Genomic DNA, 17,298 nt, shown 5'->3' on the forward strand with positions numbered 1-17,298 from the left:
CTGTGGTTCTCAGGGTGGGTTTTGAGCTGTCTGGGAGAATTCAGCACCCCAAATGTCACAGAGTGTTTTATTTATGGAAGGGGTTAATGATTGACCAGGTTTATGTCAGAGGAGTGAATGGTTCCAGGGTTTGCAGCCCTTTTGTCCTGGTGCTCTTCCTGTGGCTGTAATTTATGATATTCCATAAGGAAGTCCATGTTTGTGTCCAGATCTCACCATTTCCATTTCCTGTAGATCAGCAGAAAAGGAATAGGCTGAAAGAAAACTTCTCCCTTAGAGATTCTTTCGTGTCTGTGTTAGTGGATTGGTACCAAATTTGGACTCTGCACGACCAGAAAAGAGGTTTTATTCAATAATTTTATTCAATAATTTCGTTCCACCTGTGCCGTGTGTCAAAGGCGCATTCGTTCCCAAGGCTGGCCGTGCCAATTTGGTTGTGACAGTTGTGGTTGCAATATTCAAATCATCACGTCCATGAGGTGACTGCACCTGCCACCTATGCCTGCACATGAGGTTTTCCCCAGGAGGACAATCCCTGTGTCTTGCTGGAGCTTTGTTTCAGATAATTATGGTTTGGTTTGTGCATGGATGGTGCTCCAGAAAGAACTCAGATTTTTCTCCTTCCCCAAACCTTTCAGTCCCTGCTGCCCAGTTCCAATTCAGTAGGACTGGTCTCAAAATTGAGACTTTACATTTTCAAATCCTGTGCAGGTGTTTGACAGTGTCAATCTGTTGGTCAAAATAATGGTTGATCTATTTTTTTTATGTTATAACAACATAAAAATTCAGATGGAATTGGAAATTCAGCACTAGGAAGACAGAGAGGGAGTGCCAGGGAGTCTGAGGAACCTATCAGCTTTATTATATTTATTTCTTGAATTTTTCTTCTTGAAACTTCCCTGCTTTTGCCAGATAGCATTAGGCTTTATTTTTTTATTGGCTTATGCTCAGGTAATCCTTTTTACAACAATAATATCAATCACGTGCACCACGTGGCAGTTGAGGTTGCAGGTGGTGTTGGCCTGAGTTAGCTTCTTGTTTCTCACTAGGATCTCACCTTGGCTTCAGATTTCCAGATCAAGCCTGGGAACCATACTGCTTCCATTCCAGTGTGGGTGGGTTTGTTTTATTGGTGGGATATTAGTGTGGAACAAGTAATTAGAGAGAATTCTCTGTTTCCCAGCATGTGAAACAGAATGGGGTGCTAGTACTACTTAAGGTTCTGGTATTTGTTCATAATGCACTTACATTATTTGTATATGTTGTATTCCTTATTAATTCCACCAATTTTCTGTGGCAAATTTTTCATTATATGTAGCGTGTAACCACCAATGTGAAGAGTACAATTAAATCTTGTGGAGAAATTAATCACGGAGTAACAAGCTCTGAACAAACCTGTGGCTTGGCTTGTAAGGAGAAATCCCTCCCCTTTCTGTGTACCTGTGCTTTCCTGCAGTGTCCATGCCCTGGGTGCCTCCCGAGTGGACACGAGTGCTCTGGCAGCCCAAAGGGTCACCTCGTCCTGGGGGCTGCCAGGGCCACTGTCACTGGCCAGGTAGGGAGGGCATGGTCACACTCTGCTCCAGGGTGGGCTGGCCTCACCTCCAGTGTTTCAAAACCATCTGTAGGTGTAGGAGAGGGGCCAAAGCAGGGTCAGGAGGCTCTGGAGGAGTGGCTGAGGGCTCTGGGTGTGTTCAGCTGGAGAAGAGACTGAGGGGAGACTCATTGGGGGCTGCAGCTTCATCCCCAGGGGCAGCTCCCATCTCTGCCCCCCGTGACCAGGGACAGGACACCAGGGAACCACTGCAGCTCTGCCAGGGGAGGGAAATCAGGGAAAGATTCTTCTGCCAGAGGGTGCTGGGCACTGCCCAGGCTCCCCAGGCAATGGGCACAGCCCCGAGGCTGCCAGAGCTCCAGGAGCTGCTGCCAGGGATGCCCAGGGTGGGATTGCTGGGGTGTCTGTGCAGGGCCAGCAGCTGCCCTGGATGATCCTTGGGGTCCCTTCCAGCTCAGGACATTCCACAATTCTCTGCAAACTGCCTCTGGAAGTGGAGGCAAGGCTGGTGGCTTTTGAAGCCCCTGCAGTCACTCAGCACATGGCCCTTGGGCCCACAGGAGCTCAGCTGGACACGTCCCTGTCTCTGCACGTCCCCGTCCGGTGAGCAGGGTCAGTGTCACCTGAGCTCTGCACTGCAACCAGGCTCTGAAATTACTGCTTTGCTTGGCATTTCAGTGCATCATGGACATTCTCCCTTTCAGCTGCTGGATTTGTTTGGACTTGCTGGGCCCTGACTCAAACATAATGTTGGAGGAGTGAGATAAAATTCTGTGTGCAGATGCACACCCTACCCTGAGCAGCACGAGTCAGAGAAGGATGGAATCATGGAGTGCTTTGGGTTGGAAAAACTCATCCTGTTCCACCCCCTGCCATGGCAGGGACACCTTCCACTATCCCAGGTTGCTCCAAGCCCTGCCAGCCTGGCCTTGGGCACTTGCAGAGATCGGGCAGCCCCGGCTTCTCTGGGCACCCTGTGCCAGGGCCTCAGCACCCTCACAGGGAGGAGTTTCTCCCCAGTATCTTATCTAAGCCTCTGTCAGTCTGAAGCCACTGAGTCCCACTCCAGCTCTGGAAGTCCTGGTCTCAGTGTCTGAAGTGCCACTGGCATTTGAGGAGCGGAGTCCATTCCCTTTGCAGGCATTCCACAAATCCCCTTTGGAACCAAACTGGGCACTTTGCTGCAATGTTTTAGCAGCCACTGGTGGTGTTGGGGGGCTTAGAGCCTGAAGCCTGGAATCCCCTTTTGTGCTGTGGAGGGGGCTGGCAGGAGGATCCTGTTCAGGGCAAACCCCACAGCCAGAGCCGCTCTGGGGCTGAGGCTGCTCCCTCTCCGTTTAGGCAAAGAAAACATCCTGTTTGTGCTCACTCACTTCTTGTCCTCGTGTAACTGTGGCTTGATTTTAGCTTGATAGCAAATGATTCTGTTTTCTTAGTGCTGTGTGTTTGATGGCTCCCCGTTTCTGGGAGATGGGAGGTTGTGAGTGCCGGGCAGGCTCTATGAGGAGCCTTGAAAGGCTGCAGGGCTGTTTGTTTTAATCCCTCCAAGGTTCCAGTCTTTCTTGTGGTTCTGATGTAATGTGAGAAATTAAAACAAAAGACAGCAGCCAGATGGTGCATCTCCAGGATCAGACAGATTAGTTTTTTAAAAGAGGGAAAAGTTTACAAATGCTTATTCTGGTCTCTAGAGTAATCACTCTAATAATAATCACTCCAGAGGGATTCTCCCCCTCTGCTCAGCCCACCTGGAGTCTCCTGTCCACTTCTGGGGCCCCCACCACAACAAGGATGTGGAGCTGTTGGAGAAGGTCCAGAGGAGGCCACGAGGTTGATAAAAAAGGGACTGGAGCACCTCCCTTATGGAGACAGGCTGGGAGAGTTGGGAACGTTCAGCATGGAGAGAGAAGGTGGTGTGGAGACCTCACAGCTCCTGCCAGTGTCTGAAAGGGCTACAGGGAAGCTGGAAAAGGAGAATTCACCAGCGACTGCAGTGACAGGACAGGGGGAATGGGCCCAAACTGAAAGAGGGGAAGTTTAATTTATAGATATGGAGGAAATTCCTCCCTGTGAGGGTGGTGATTCCCTAGCACCTGGACCATGTCCACCCTTGTCTCAGTTTTTGGAGATCCCCATAGCAGCTGCTGCAGTGGACTCACTTTGTTTGCTGTTTGATTAGTTGATGATGAGGCTCTGAGTTTGCACTTCCCCTTCACCCTTTGGGTTGGGAATTATCCCACTTTGTTCACATAAGTTGTTTTTTGTGGTTACAGAATATTTTCATGCACTCCCAGTTTCCCTTTTTAGTTTTTCACTGCTTTGATATTCCATTTAGATAGCTGCTGTGATCCAAGTTATTGCATTTAAATAGTGGATAGTGTAGGTCTCTGATCCCAAGGGAAACTGCAGAAGTTCTGTAATATGGAGCTTTGAAATCTTAATGTGCTCGTATTTATTGAGTTTCAGGTTTTCTTCAGCTGTGTTCAGGTGAAACCTTAATGGTACTGAAAAAAAAAGCAAGCAGACCTCAAGTTGCAAAATTCCAATGTGATTAAATGAGGTTTCTTTGCTTGTTTTTAGGGGACATCACACAGAAGGGGTATGAGAAGAAGAGAGCGAAGCTGCTGGCTCCGTATGTTCCACAAACCCAAGGTAGGTCCTGGTTCTGGCTGGAATCACCTCCCACTCCCTTGGCTCCTCAAGGGCTCTGGATCAGTCACGAAGGTCCTCAAGAACCATTCTGGAAACATTCTCCAAAATATCTGTGCTGTGTCCTTCTTAATGCCTTGTTGGAGAAACATTAGGATTTTTATAATTTGTCGCTTTATTTGGTCAGAGTAGCTGAAATCCCCTCCTTTGGGTACAATTGTTTCCTTTGGTTCAGAGATCCAGAGCAGCTCGGCTGGTTGTGTGTGGGATAATTACATTTAATTGTAAACTGAAGGACATGGCTGAATGTGTGTCTAATCATTATTTTAGGGCTTACCCAGAATAATTGTCACTGATATGCTGAGATGTTCAGCCATTAAAAACTGATGTGTCTGCTTCTGATTTCAGGCAGTGACTGGCTATGACAGGGAGTCCTGAATGGACCTACTGGAATTTACTGAGCCTGGTCTACTGCCAAAAAAAAATTGATAAAGAGTAAAAGCTCAAAGTGCATTTATTGCCCATCAACACCACGGGACTGGGGGAAATGACAGCAGCTCCCTTCAGGCGCTCGATGGGGGAAAATAAAGTTGTCATGTGGCAACTTCCTGACTCTCCCACCCCAAACCACTGCCCAGTTCCTGCTCTCTAGCTGGTTCTCAGGTTGGATTTGGTTGTTTATTCATCTCAAGGTGGGGCTCTTTGAGATTGGGTTTTATACAGCGTATTCTGTCCGAGCTGAAGGAAGCAAGGCAAGCAAAAATGTAATTTAGCGTTCAAAATGGAGATTTTGTTACAAACAGCTCTCCAAGTGCTGAGGGCTCCCTGGAGCAGGATATGATGGGAATCTCAGAGACTTGGTTGCTGCCTATTTATCAAATCTATTTCTGTTACTTAAAGAAACCAAAAACTAATATGCACATGACTAATCCCTCTTGATAAGTAGGTATTTGTTGAGCAGGTTTTACAGTCCTCAGGCTAGCATTTGTGCCAGTGGAGATCTCGAGCCTGAGGAGGAAATGGGGAATCCTTGGGTAGTTCAGGAACTCTTGGCAGCTGACTATTCTGGAGTCTAAAGTTGATACAATCCTGGCCCCAACCCTGGCACTGTGCACGTTTGATTTGTCTCAGAAAATGTTTAATTAGGAGGGGGGGAAAAGTGTTTGGCAAGACTGGGCTCTGCTCTGTTAATTGTGGGGCTCTGAGAGCTGCCAGTGGAGCTGAGGTCCAGGCAGAAGCCTGGCATGATGGAGGTCACCAATTAACCCAGAGGTTTGATTGCCCTTCCGGCCCAGCTCTGCAGCTTTTTATCCATCTCACAGCCAGCTGCCCCAGTGTCTGGGAACCTCCTGTTGTAAAAACCCCGTGGAAGTCATGCGTGAGGGATTCAGAATCAGGTCACCTTGGTAATGAGAAGAAAATTCATTTAGTCCACAACAACAACAACAACAACAACAAAATACTTAGTGCTGGCATTTTGTGCCATTTCTGCGAGCACTGGACTGGTGGTGGCTGATGGAGTGTCTCCATTCCATGGATGTGAAATGAGAGGAAGGGAGGGAGGGGTGACGTGTCAGGGCATGTCAGCAGGATCGTTTGGGACATTCTCACTGCTTGATCTGCTCTCCATTCACATGGCCTCAGGAGTTCAGGCAGCACTGTTAGTTACCTAAAGATGCATTTTTTTTTCCTGGTGCAGTATCCATTAAGGTCCATCTGGCTGCTAACTCCTAAAGTCTCTGCAATCTGCAGATCCCAAAATCTGAAGTCCCTAATTCCAGGGCCTTCTCCACGATGGGGGTCAAGCACAGCAAATGAAGCCCATGGAGTTGGGCCAGGCGTCCCTGGGTTCTGGGAGTGTGTTCAGGCTGCCCTGGAAACCCTGGAGGCTCAAGCTGGTTATTTCCATGTTTTTATGGGTATGCAGCTTGAAAAATAACATCTTCAAGGAATAGCCAGTCCAGCCCCAGCACTGCTGCTCCATTCTGTTTGCAGGCAGTGGAGTTACAGGTTTGCAGCTGCTTCCTTGTGCATGTGGCACTTGTTCTCCTTGTTATTCATGCAAACATTTATCCTTGTTGATCTTCTAATGGTGCAGTCTCTGAATCTCTAAATCGTTGGCCCTTCACCAAAACACAGGGCTCACAAAGCAGTCAATTCTCATTAGAAACTGAAGACAGTCAACAAATCCATGGCATCCTTCAAAGCCAATCTAAAATAATTCATTTTTCATCTCTCTGTCATATTTGTCATGTTTCTGCCAGCAGAAAGTGCAGCTGTAGCAGGATTATTCTGAAGGGAGCTCTAAATAAATCACCTGTCACCTGCCAGGCTGGGCTCACTTGTGCTGCTTTGTTGTGTAACATCAGTGATTTACACTCTTTTCTCCTCCGTGTCTGAGCGCTTTGTGAGGCCACTGGAACGTGTTATTATGTCAGAGCAAAATATTGAAACAAAGAGCTTGTTCTCTGTGTGTCATGTCACTTAGAGCCACCTCTGATCCCTTCCTAACTGCAATGTCATGTTTGCCCTGTGATGCCCCATGGAGAGATGAGAGGCTTTTACAAGACTTACGAAAGAGAACTGAATATGAATTTAATAATTCATTTAAAATACTGTTAAATCTGCTGCTGACATCTAGTGGGTGCCTGAATTTGTAAATACTCAAGTGATCAGAAAACATGAAGCTTTTCTGTTTGGTCTGTGAAGTCGTGCTGGTTTTGGATCAAAATAAAACTGGGCTGGGTTTGGTGAAGGCAGATAAATGCTACAACGATGTTAAACTGGTGATCAAGATGAGGAATTTAAAAAATATCTTTCTACAAGAGAGACACTGAGGGGCTGGGGTATGTGCAGAGATGGGCACAGAGCTGGGGAAGGGGCTGGGGAGCTCCTGAGGGAGCTGGGGGGCTCAGCCTGGAGAAAAGGAGGCTCAGGGGGGAATTTTCACTGCCCAACTCCCTGACAGAGGGGGGAGCCAGGTGGGGGTCAGGGGCTTTGGGTTGGACATCAGGAGGAATTTCCCCATGGAAAGGGGGGTCAGGAATTGGAGCTGCCCAGGGAGGGTTGGGGTGCCCGTCCCTGGAGGTGTCCAAGGAAGGGCTGCAGGTGGCACTCGGTGCTCTGGGCTGGTGACAAGGTGGGCATGGAGCACAGCTTGGACTCGATGAGGCTTTTCCAGCCTGAGGAATTGTGTAATCCATCCTGTGGAGATTCCTGCAAATCCAGGGTGATTTGCTGTTATTGGGAGTCCCTGAGCTCCAAGCATTCACCTGAAGTTGTTTACCTAAAACCACATGCCTCAAAAGCCGTGTGACTGGATTGGAAGCTCAGGATTTGTGGTTTCCTCTCCATTTCTCTGGTCCTTTGGTAGTTTGTGAGAATTCCAAAGCAGCACATACAGATGACACAGTTGCTCTTGGTTTTTCATGACTCCAGGTGACAGCCTGGAGGAAATTACAGCTGGGTGACCTCTGGGTTTTGGTTTTCAAGACTTCCCTCTGACACACAGATTCATTTTAGAATTGAATCTCCAGTAGCAACAATTCTGAGTTGCTCTTGCTGAATTATGTAAAATTATACTGTCTATCAGATTATCTATTTTCCTTCCTGTTTTAACGGGATAAACAAACTTTTCCTGGATGATAAAGCCACGCACTAGACATGCTGTAAGCCAGAACCAGACAACTGGAGGTCTCATTGGGTTTGTGGTTAATGGGAACAGCAAAGGCTCTTGCTGCTGGTTTATTATTGGGTTTTTTTACAGTAAATAACAAGCTGCTCACTGGGACACTGAGTGAAAAACCAGCTTTGTGGCATCCATGACAGCCCTGTCATGGGAGAAGGGAAGAGTGTGGTCCAAAAAAGCTCCTTTTATTTCCCCCTCCCTGTTTTCCAGGGGTTGATCCAGCAGTACAGAAGGAATCCAAACCTCAGATGCCCGTTCCATCTGCAGCTCCAGCCTCAGCATCATCCTCCTCATCCTCATCCAAATTCCACCGAGCTCGCTCAGGGGGAGCCAGAGATGAACGTTACCGATCTGGTAAGGGCAGGGACAGGAGTTCCCTGGGTGGAAATTCACTTTTGTTCCAATCTTCTGGGGCCTGAAGGTGTCCTTGGATCACAGGCCCAGAGGGGCTGTTTTGCCTAACTAAAGCGTGGAGCCAGTTAACTCCACTGTACATGGAGCTCAGAGCTACGCACTGACCCAGCCCAGGGTTTGAAAACGAGAGAAGCTGCAGGGCTGAGGCATCCCCTTGGTGCTGTGCTGGTGCTGAGGCACTTCCCTCTCGCAGACATCCACACGGAAGCGGTCCAGGCGGCGCTGGCCAAGCACAAGGAGCAGAAGATGGCCCTGCCCATGCCCACCAAGCGCCGCTCCACCTTCGTCCAGTCCCCAGCAGACGCCTGCACTCCCCCAGGTGAGGCTCTGTGGTATAGAGCTAAAAACCTTATTAAAAAAAAATTAAATATTTATTTATTTGTATTTATTTTAAAATATTTCTTTATTTTTATTTATTTGTAAGGTTTATATTTTTATTTTAAATAGATATTTTTATTTTTATAATTTAAATATATATTATAATATATATTTATAGTGTATAATATATATAATATATATAATTTTTATAATTTAAATATACAAATTTGTAGTTTTATTTATTTTTTATTTATATTTATTTATTTTTATTTTAAATAGATATTTTTATTTTTATAATTTGAATATATATTATAATATATATTATAATATATAAAATATATTATATATATTATTTTTATAATTTAATTATATAAATTTATATTTTTATTTAAGATAGATATTTTATTTAAAGTATATATTTTAAATAAAATTTACATTTTAAATAAAATTTACATTTTATTTTTATTTAAAATATCTATTATTTGTATCTTGTTATTTATTTGCTTCTTATTTTATTATAAATAAAATATTTATAAAATAATTATAATAATTCTAATTAAATTTATATACAGTTATAATATATTTATAAAATTGTAACTTAAGCCTACTACTTCACCTAAGTAAAACTAACAGCCAGACTGTTATGTTCCCATGTAAAAAAAATTATAAAAATCAATGTACATAACAATCTATTCTTGTTTAAGAAAACCAGTTTGCACCTGTAAAGAAGGACACTCTACCCCTAAGAATCCTTAAAGAAAATATGTAAACATCTGTGGAAAGAAAAAGCCTTAACACATACACACACACACACCCTCTAACCAATAAACTGAGTAGCAAAAAAGTTACTAGCCAATTAAACCAAATAACTTTTAAAACTATATAAAAATAGACTGTAGCATTAAAAATTCGGCTTTTCTGCATAAAAAAGCCCTCGAATCCTGTCTGTTTCTATTACAACGAGGCTGTGCTGGGCTGTCCAGGGGCTGCAGTGCTCCCTCCCAGTGTTGCAGCTCTTCAGGGAGTCTGTCAGTCCTCTCTCAGGGCTGGGAAGTGACCTCTCTTCCAGGAGTTCTTGAAGAACCATGTGGTGGGATCCTTGGGATGTCCTGGATGTCCTGGGTGGGATCCTTGGGATGTCCTGGATGTCCTTGGTGGGATCCTTGGGATGTCCTGGATGTCCTTGGTGGGATCCTTGGGATGTCCTGGATGTCCTTGGTGGGATCCTTGGGATGTCCTGGATGTCCTTGGTGGGATCCTTGGGATGTCCTGGATGTCCTTGGTGGGATCCTTGGGATGTCCTGGACGTCCTTGGTGGGATCCTTGGGATGTCCTGGATGTCCTTGGTGGGATCCTTGGGATGTCCTGGATGTCCTTGGTGGGATCCTTGGGATGTCCTGGATGTCCTTGGTGGGATCCTTGGGATGTCCTGGACGTCCTTGGTGGGATCCTTGGGATGTCCTGGATGTCCTTGGTGGGATCCTTGGGATGTCCTGGATGTCCTTGGATGGTCCTCGTGGGTCCAGCTCAGGGTGTCCCATGGTTCTGTGGTTCAGACTGGCCAGAGCTGAGCAGGTCTGGACTGAGGCCGCTTCTCCCTGTTTCTGATGGATAATTCACACCTTGGTTTCATGAATGGTTAATGCTCAGCACACAAGAGGAGGGTTTGCAGTGATGTTTGTTTCAGAGGGCTCTGGTGGGATTGCACAACTTGCAGGACTTCTCTCACCCCTGCCACGTGCTGGCTGCAGCAGAGTCCCTGGTGACACAGTGTCTGTCACCATGCATGTGCAGCAGAAATCAATAACCCTCTGTTTTCCAGCAGCTGGATGCACTGATGACAAACCAGTCCGTGTGGTTTTTGGCAGTGATTTCTATGTTGTGTCTCATTGTGCAGAAGCATCGCAGCCATTTGGATTGACAAAGTCATCCAAAATGTTATGAATCCACATCTCCTGGTGAATTCATAGCTCTGAAACTGCTCTGCTAGGCCACGTCACTCCTCCTCCTCCTCCTCCTCCTGATTTCCTGTTTTATCACACTTCCTTTTTCCCTTCCTTTCTCTGGGGGGCTGATGCATGTTCCTGGTGTCTGCTTGGGTCTCAGCTCTGTGCTCACTTGTCCAGGACTGCAGCACCTCCTGTGCTGGGGGAGTCACACCAGTCGAGGCCAGCACTCAAGCATGGCTGGAGTCAGCCTTTGCCTCAGCTCCTCACTCCGTTCCACTCTGGCAAGGGGGTAGAACATGATTTAGTACTTTGATTTACCACTCCAGTGTAGGCAGAAAAGCACTTTGAAGAACACCTAAATTTTAGGCCGAAGCCACCTGTGTGTTTGTATTTAGCACTGTACAACTCAACATCTCAAGAACTGAGTGCTTGCTTCATGGTAATTAAATAATTAGTTCACAATTTTGGGACAGCCGAGGTGTCTGTGCTCTGGGACACACAGGAAGCAGTTCCTTGCTGTAGATTTCTGTTTTGTTTTGGGGTTGGGCTTTTTGTTTGTTTTCTGCAATTGAAAGGGCCCCATTTAGAGCCCAGACAAAAGCATTTTCTGCTGTGGCCTTGGCACAGTTGTTTCCTGCGTTTTCTTTGTTCCTGGGACTTTGCAGTTTGACAACGACCCTGACCCTTCACTTTCCAGTTCAGAATGACCAGAGTTAGGCAAAACAGCATCTGATACTGTGGAATGTGAACGGAAAAGTAATGAGAGTTAAGTTCTAGGCTTGGAGCCCCCAGGGGAAGGATGTTGTCTGAGGAGGTGAATCAAAACAGGGGTGAGTGTGTTCCCACCAACAATTCTGCTGCTTTAACCTCTGGTTTGGCCAATGTGGAAAACAGATCTTCCTGTGAAAGCCTGTGCTGTTGATATGTGATTGGAAAGAGCATGTTCAGTGCCATGTGCTTTTCCCTAAGCAGCTAGATTTTCTTTCTGCTTCCACACAGACACGTCTTCCGCCTCCGAGGACGAGGGCTCGCTCAGGCGCCAAGCTGCTCTCTCTGCTGCATTGCACCAGAGCTTACAGAATGCTGAGTCTTGGATCAACCGATCTGTTCAGGGGTCATCCACATCCTCATCAGCATCCTCTACACTTTCCCATGGAGAAGGCAAAGGGACCAGTGGGTCACTAGCTGATGTATTTGCCAATACTCGAATAGGTAGGAGCTGGGTACCAACAGAACAATCGCTTCGAGCGCAGACTGTGTTGATAAAGGCGGAGCTGTCCCTTGCGGAAGGGAAATTCAGAGCGAGAGTTTAGCTGCTGTTGATGGCACTTGCTAGGATTGGTTGGAGTTGCACCTTCCACGTTGTTGTTTTCCTGAAGAATTTCAGAAGGTTGAGGTGGTTGTAAAAGGGAGAGTGGGGAGCAGAAGCTTCTGGAAGCAGGGAAGACTCCAGGGACAGTGTGGACAGAGCAGGAGGCACAACTCTGTGTCGTGTGTTGCTTTATGTCTCCAGCTCTTGGGAGCTCCCGTGGGTACAAAGCTGCCCAGTGCAAGTGGCTTTTTCATCTGTGTCCTGACCAGCCCCTTAGGGGTGTCTGTGCCTGTGGAGTGGGGAAATGCTGTGTTCAACATCCTCATTTTGCTCTGAGCCCCCATGGTTTATTGTTTGCGTTAGATCAGGGAAGAAAAGGAACCAACTCCAGCTCTGTGTGTGAACAAATGAGCCTGTCATTAAAAAACAGGGTTAGAGGAGTAAAGCTTTAGCCCAGCTCTTCGTGGCTGTCTGAGGAATAACCAGAGCATCCAGGTACGGAGGAGATGGAGCAAAATCTACAGATCTGGATACCCCGGGCTCAGTTTTCTGAGGCTCTGAGGTGCTCCTTGCTGCTGATGCTTCTGTATGAAATGGCCAAGTTTGTTTTTGCTCTGTGTACGTTTGTCCTTTTTAGCTGCTGGTGAGGAAATTCCTGCACCGTAGGACATTGTCTGTATTTCATGTGCTCTCTGCTTCTGCTTAACTGGGTTGGGGCAAGCAGTGCTTAGAAGTGCTGGTGATTTTATCTTTCACTTATTTATCTTTTTATCGCTGTTATTTTTGTTTGTTTATTTGCTGGGATGCAAATTGTTTCCTGAAATGGAAAACTGAGGAGATTGCCCATAAAATGTAGTCAATATAATGAATGTCTTTGAAGCAGAGAGGCTGTTTTTAATTGGAGCATGCAGAAGGCCACATTACCTTTTACAATGAATTAAGGTAACACAGCTTTTTACCTCCAGAATATCCACTGTCTAATCTAATTAGTGTCTTATGCAAAATAGAAGCTTTGGATCTTTGTCAGGATTCTATTTGCCACATTCATACCTTGTTAACACCTGGTTTAAGTGAATAGCACTCTCACATACACAATTCTGTACATCTCTCTCTTGAGAGCAATAAAAAGTCCTGCAGATGTTTGGATTGTACAAATCCATGCCCATTCCAGTGATTTTAGAAGTTCAGTGCATGAGAAATATTCCTTGCCACTGTGTCTCCAAAGGAATGCAGAAATGAGGGGTTTTTCCTCCTTAGAAAAAGGGAAATCAACACAGAATCAACCACAAAACCCTGTCAGTGGGACTTATTTGGGATTTGACTTCAGACTATCTGTAAAACCCAACCCATGGTTTCAGATTGTTGGGTTTTTCCTTTGTAAGCAACAGTTGCTGGTGCTGTTAAGCCAGAATAGAATATTCTTGCCTCTATCAGATGGCTGAACCTGCTGGGTTGTGTAAAGAAACCCCACATTAGCAAAATCCCTCGTTCAAGAGGCAGTTCATGGGAGAATTCCTGCAGGATGCAGTTGCAGCCTTGGCTGAAAGGCAGGACAGTGTCTTGCAGCTTGAAGCAGAAGTAAGACCCAGCTCATGCTGTTCACTGGATTTGTTCTGTGGCTGCTGGACCAGCTCTGTAACCACCCAGCTGGAAGGGATTGAAACCCAACACACAATTTTTGCTGATCTGCTTTGGTCAAATTCCCACATGTTTTGTTTTCAAAAGCCCTCACTCACAAAAAAGCTAAATAGTAGAATTCTAGCAAGAGAGATCAGTGCATAGGTGAGGGAGGGATTTGTTCTGGACTTTGGATGTTTCAGAGCTCATGTGAATCACAAACTTTAAAAGAATTATTTATTTTTTTTACAGTACTGAATGTCAAGAGATTGAGCTCCAAGGTTAGAGACCAAGAACAGGAATTCTGTTTTGCTGAAGCACTTTCCTGACATGGACACAACCTTGTGCCTTTGGTTTTTGGTTTCCAGAGCAGATGCTGTGCCTCTCCTAGAGCTGCTGAACCTTTAGGAATCAGTGTGTTTAGCATTAATGAGGGTTCCCATACATCCAACCATTCAACCCTTAGGATTATTGGGAACAGGTGACTGACACCGAAATAATAAAAGGTGTATTTAGCAGCTTTCTTCTTTTTCTAGAAAGTTTCTCAGTCCCTCCAGATGTCACAGCAACTACCTCCACCCCCTCACCACGGCCAGCAGCCATCGACCTCCCTCCCTCTGGGATTGTCAAGGGGATGCACAAGGGATCCAACCGCTCCAGTCTCATGGACACTGCCGATGGTACGGAGCCCTCGGGCACCCGGGGCTGCCAGCAGGGCCCAGAGAGGCCTTAAATCACATCAGTTGTTCTCCCAGCTCTGGGTGATCTCAGAATTCACAGAATCGCTGTGAATCACAGAAGAGCCCTTCCAGTCATGGAGTCCAGCCCAGCCCCAGCACCTCAGCTCAACCCTGGCCCCCAGTGCCACATCCAGGCTTTGTGAAACACCCCAGGGATGGTGACTGCACCACCTCCCCGGGCAGCCGTTCCAGAGCTTTATCTCCATTTCTGTAAAAACTTTTTCCTGATATCCAACCTGTATTCCCCTTGGTGCAGCTTGAGGCTGTGTGCTCTGGCTGTGTCAGAGCTGCCTGGAGAAAGAGCCCAGCCCCAGCTGACTACAGCCACCTTTCAGGGAGATGTACAGAGTGATGAGGTCACCTCTGAGTCTCCTTTTCTCCAGGCTAAACACCCCCAGCTCCCTCAGCTGTTACCTCATTTACCTCTTCACAAAATCAGAATGGTTTTGGTTTTGCATTAAGGTGTTACTGTGCTGCAGTTGTGGTGTTGGCATTCTGGAGGAATTCCTTCATGGATGGGGTGGTCAGGCTTTGGAAGTGCCCAGGGAGGTGGTGGAGCCCCAAACCCCCTGCAGGTGAGTGGGAAGGACTGGACATGGGCACTCATTGCTCTTTCCCTCCAGGTGTTCCTGTGAGCAGCAGAGTCTCCACAAAAATTCAGCAGTTGCTGAACACCTTGAAAAGACCTAAAAGACCACCCCTGAAAGAATTCTTTGTGGATGATTTTGAAGAAATTGTGGAAGGTAATAGCACAAATAGTGATTTTATGCACATTTGTTACAACTGGATACTCTGGGAGTTGAGTTCTTTTTGCTGTTGCTCTCAAGGTTGGCTCAGATTCACTCTTTGCAGCAGCCTCCATGAGCAGTCTGACACAAAACCAGTGTTTGAAGTAATTCACTGTTCTGCTGAGTGAATTACTTAAAAAAAAAATTAAATAGATTTTAAAACCCCTTTCATTTACTACTTTTTTTAATTTCCCAAAGGGGATTGTCCTCACTGGTAATTTTATTCCAGCATTATTCTTAAGTAAAGTTTTCTTTTCTGCAGTTCTGTGTTCTTTTCCTTACTGATGTGTTGAACACCTTTGAACAACATCCTGTGAGAAGCGTCTGTTCATGGTCTCTTGTTCTGTGCAAGACTTCCCAGGAAAAGGGATGGAATGGCTTTTTAAATGCTTTTCCTCATTCCTTTAGGTTTATTTTCAGTTTATTTCAAACTGAACTGTCGGGCGATACACGGGCAAGGACGGGGAATATTATTTTACTTGGATTATATTAGAAATACCAACAGATTCTGGAAATAACATTGAATTTTCTCAGTTCCCCAGCCTGACCCCAACCAGCCCAAGCCCGAGGGCCGGCAGATGACCCCGGTGAAGGGGGAGCCCCTGGGAGTGGTCTGTAACTGGCCTCCTGCCCTGGAAGCAGCTCTGCAGCGCTGGGGAACCACTCAGGCCAAGTGTCCCTGCCTGACAGCCCTGGATGTGACAGGAAAACCAGTTTATACCCTCACATATGGTGAGTCGAGCCTCCCCTGCCCTCCCCTGCTCAGCTGCTGCCAGAGAGCAGCACAGGGCTCCCGGGTTCACCGGGGTTGTGAAAACCTTCCTGGGCTTTGCCGGGGTTGTGGACAGAGCAGTGGAAGTGTAGGTGGTAAAAAAAGCCAAGGTGGGAGCTGTTCCTGCTTGATCCAGAGCTCTGCAAGTCTCTGTTCTCTGCCTTCCAGGCAAGCTGTGGAGCAGAAGTCTCAAGCTGGCCTACACCCTGCTTAATAAACTGGGGACCAAAAACGAACCTGTGTTAAAGCCTGGAGACAGGGTAAGGACTTTGGGACTCTCTGGAGTAACACCAGGGCTTTGGGGGCTGGAGCTTTCCACTGACACCACAGTGAGGCTCTGACCCCAGGGCCAAGGCTGCTTGGGACAGAAATTGCTGTGATTTTTCAGGGGTCCTGGCTCCCCTGTGAGCAGTTCCTTGTGTCTTGGCTGTGTGTGAGCCTTCACATGCCTGGGGACTGTGTGAGGGGCTCAGGCACATTCCACGCATTCTGTGTGAGGAGGAGTGGGAAATAACACCAAGTTTTCCTAGCTTCGGTCGCTCTAGATGTGGATTTTGAAATGTTCACTTGTGGGTTGCAGGTAGCCCTTGTGTATCCCAACAACGACCCCGTGATGTTCATGGTGGCATTTTATGGCTGTCTCCTGGCTGAGGTGATCCCAGTGCCTATAGAGGTACCTCTTACCAGAAAGGTAACGTTGATGGAACTTGGAGGAGTGATGTGGGATGGAAACCAAGTCAGGCCATAGCCTCTGACAGCATTTCACAGCCTCCAGCTGCTGCCTGAGCAGCTCTGTACCAACGAGGACTTTCGGGAGCTTGGCATTTAAAAATGGAAAAACATATTGATCAGAGCTGTGCTGAGCAGCTGGAGATGGTCAATTCTCCTAAATGATGCAGCCTCCACTTCCTTACTGCAAATAATTCATACAGAACAGATCAGAGTGTGGATCTACCCCCTGGTTGATGGGAGAGGACTCAGTCCAGCCTTGCTGAGCTCTGCCAGGCTCTGATTTTGCTGGACATGGAGGTGCTCAGCGTTCCTGAAGACATTGAGGCCCTTTTTGTAAATTATTTGCCCAGCAAAGTGTTTTCTTTACCCTTACCAGGATTTTTGCACTGTTGCCATGTTATTGCTGTGTCAAGAGCTGTGTGAAACAATGGGATTTCATAAGAGTAACAAAAACAATGGGGTCATGGCAAACACTATGGCAGGAGAGGTGGCAGTGAGCTGGGAGCTGGTCTGACAGGTGGCAGTGAGCTCAGGGAACACTCAGGGACTCACAGAGCTTTGATTTCATTCTCTGCACTGTGACAGACTGCTATAGCAACCAAATGCAAAATTAAAACTTCTCCAGTCTTTGCCCAATCAGTTTCTGAGTGAGCCTCCTCATTTTATCATTGTGCAACAGAAATTGGCTCCAGGGGATGGAGAGGTCTCGTTATCCCAGTGTAATTACATGTTTGGCTTTTTTTGCCTCTCAATTCCTCTTTGCAGCA

At 46.6% G+C, this 17,298-nt stretch overlaps 1 protein-coding gene across 3 annotated transcripts in view; it reads left to right on the top strand.

The window, feature by feature from the left end:
• DIP2B (disco interacting protein 2 homolog B) overlaps positions 1-17,298 on the top strand; it is a 62,003-nt gene that overhangs the window by 21,873 nt on the left and 22,832 nt on the right. The window contains exons 2-10 of one of the 3 annotated variants that reach the window (XM_036399827.2): positions 4,133-4,204; positions 8,100-8,243; positions 8,497-8,622; positions 11,570-11,782; positions 14,036-14,179; positions 14,863-14,982; positions 15,562-15,759; positions 15,968-16,059; positions 16,380-16,490. In XM_036399827.2, coding sequence (XP_036255720.1) covers positions 4,133-4,204; positions 8,100-8,243; positions 8,497-8,622; positions 11,570-11,782; positions 14,036-14,179; positions 14,863-14,982; positions 15,562-15,759; positions 15,968-16,059; positions 16,380-16,490 — 1,220 coding nt within the window. The remainder of the gene's footprint in view (positions 1-4,132; positions 4,205-8,099; positions 8,244-8,496; positions 8,623-11,569; positions 11,783-14,035; positions 14,180-14,862; positions 14,983-15,561; positions 15,760-15,967; positions 16,060-16,379; positions 16,491-17,298) is intronic. The other 2 variants (XM_036399828.2, XM_036399829.2) reach the window with 2 other exon arrangements.

The sequence above is a fragment of the Molothrus ater genome, chromosome 30, assembly GCF_012460135.2.
Source record: "Molothrus ater isolate BHLD 08-10-18 breed brown headed cowbird chromosome 30, BPBGC_Mater_1.1, whole genome shotgun sequence".
Classification (NCBI taxonomy): Eukaryota; Metazoa; Chordata; class Aves; order Passeriformes; family Icteridae; genus Molothrus; species Molothrus ater.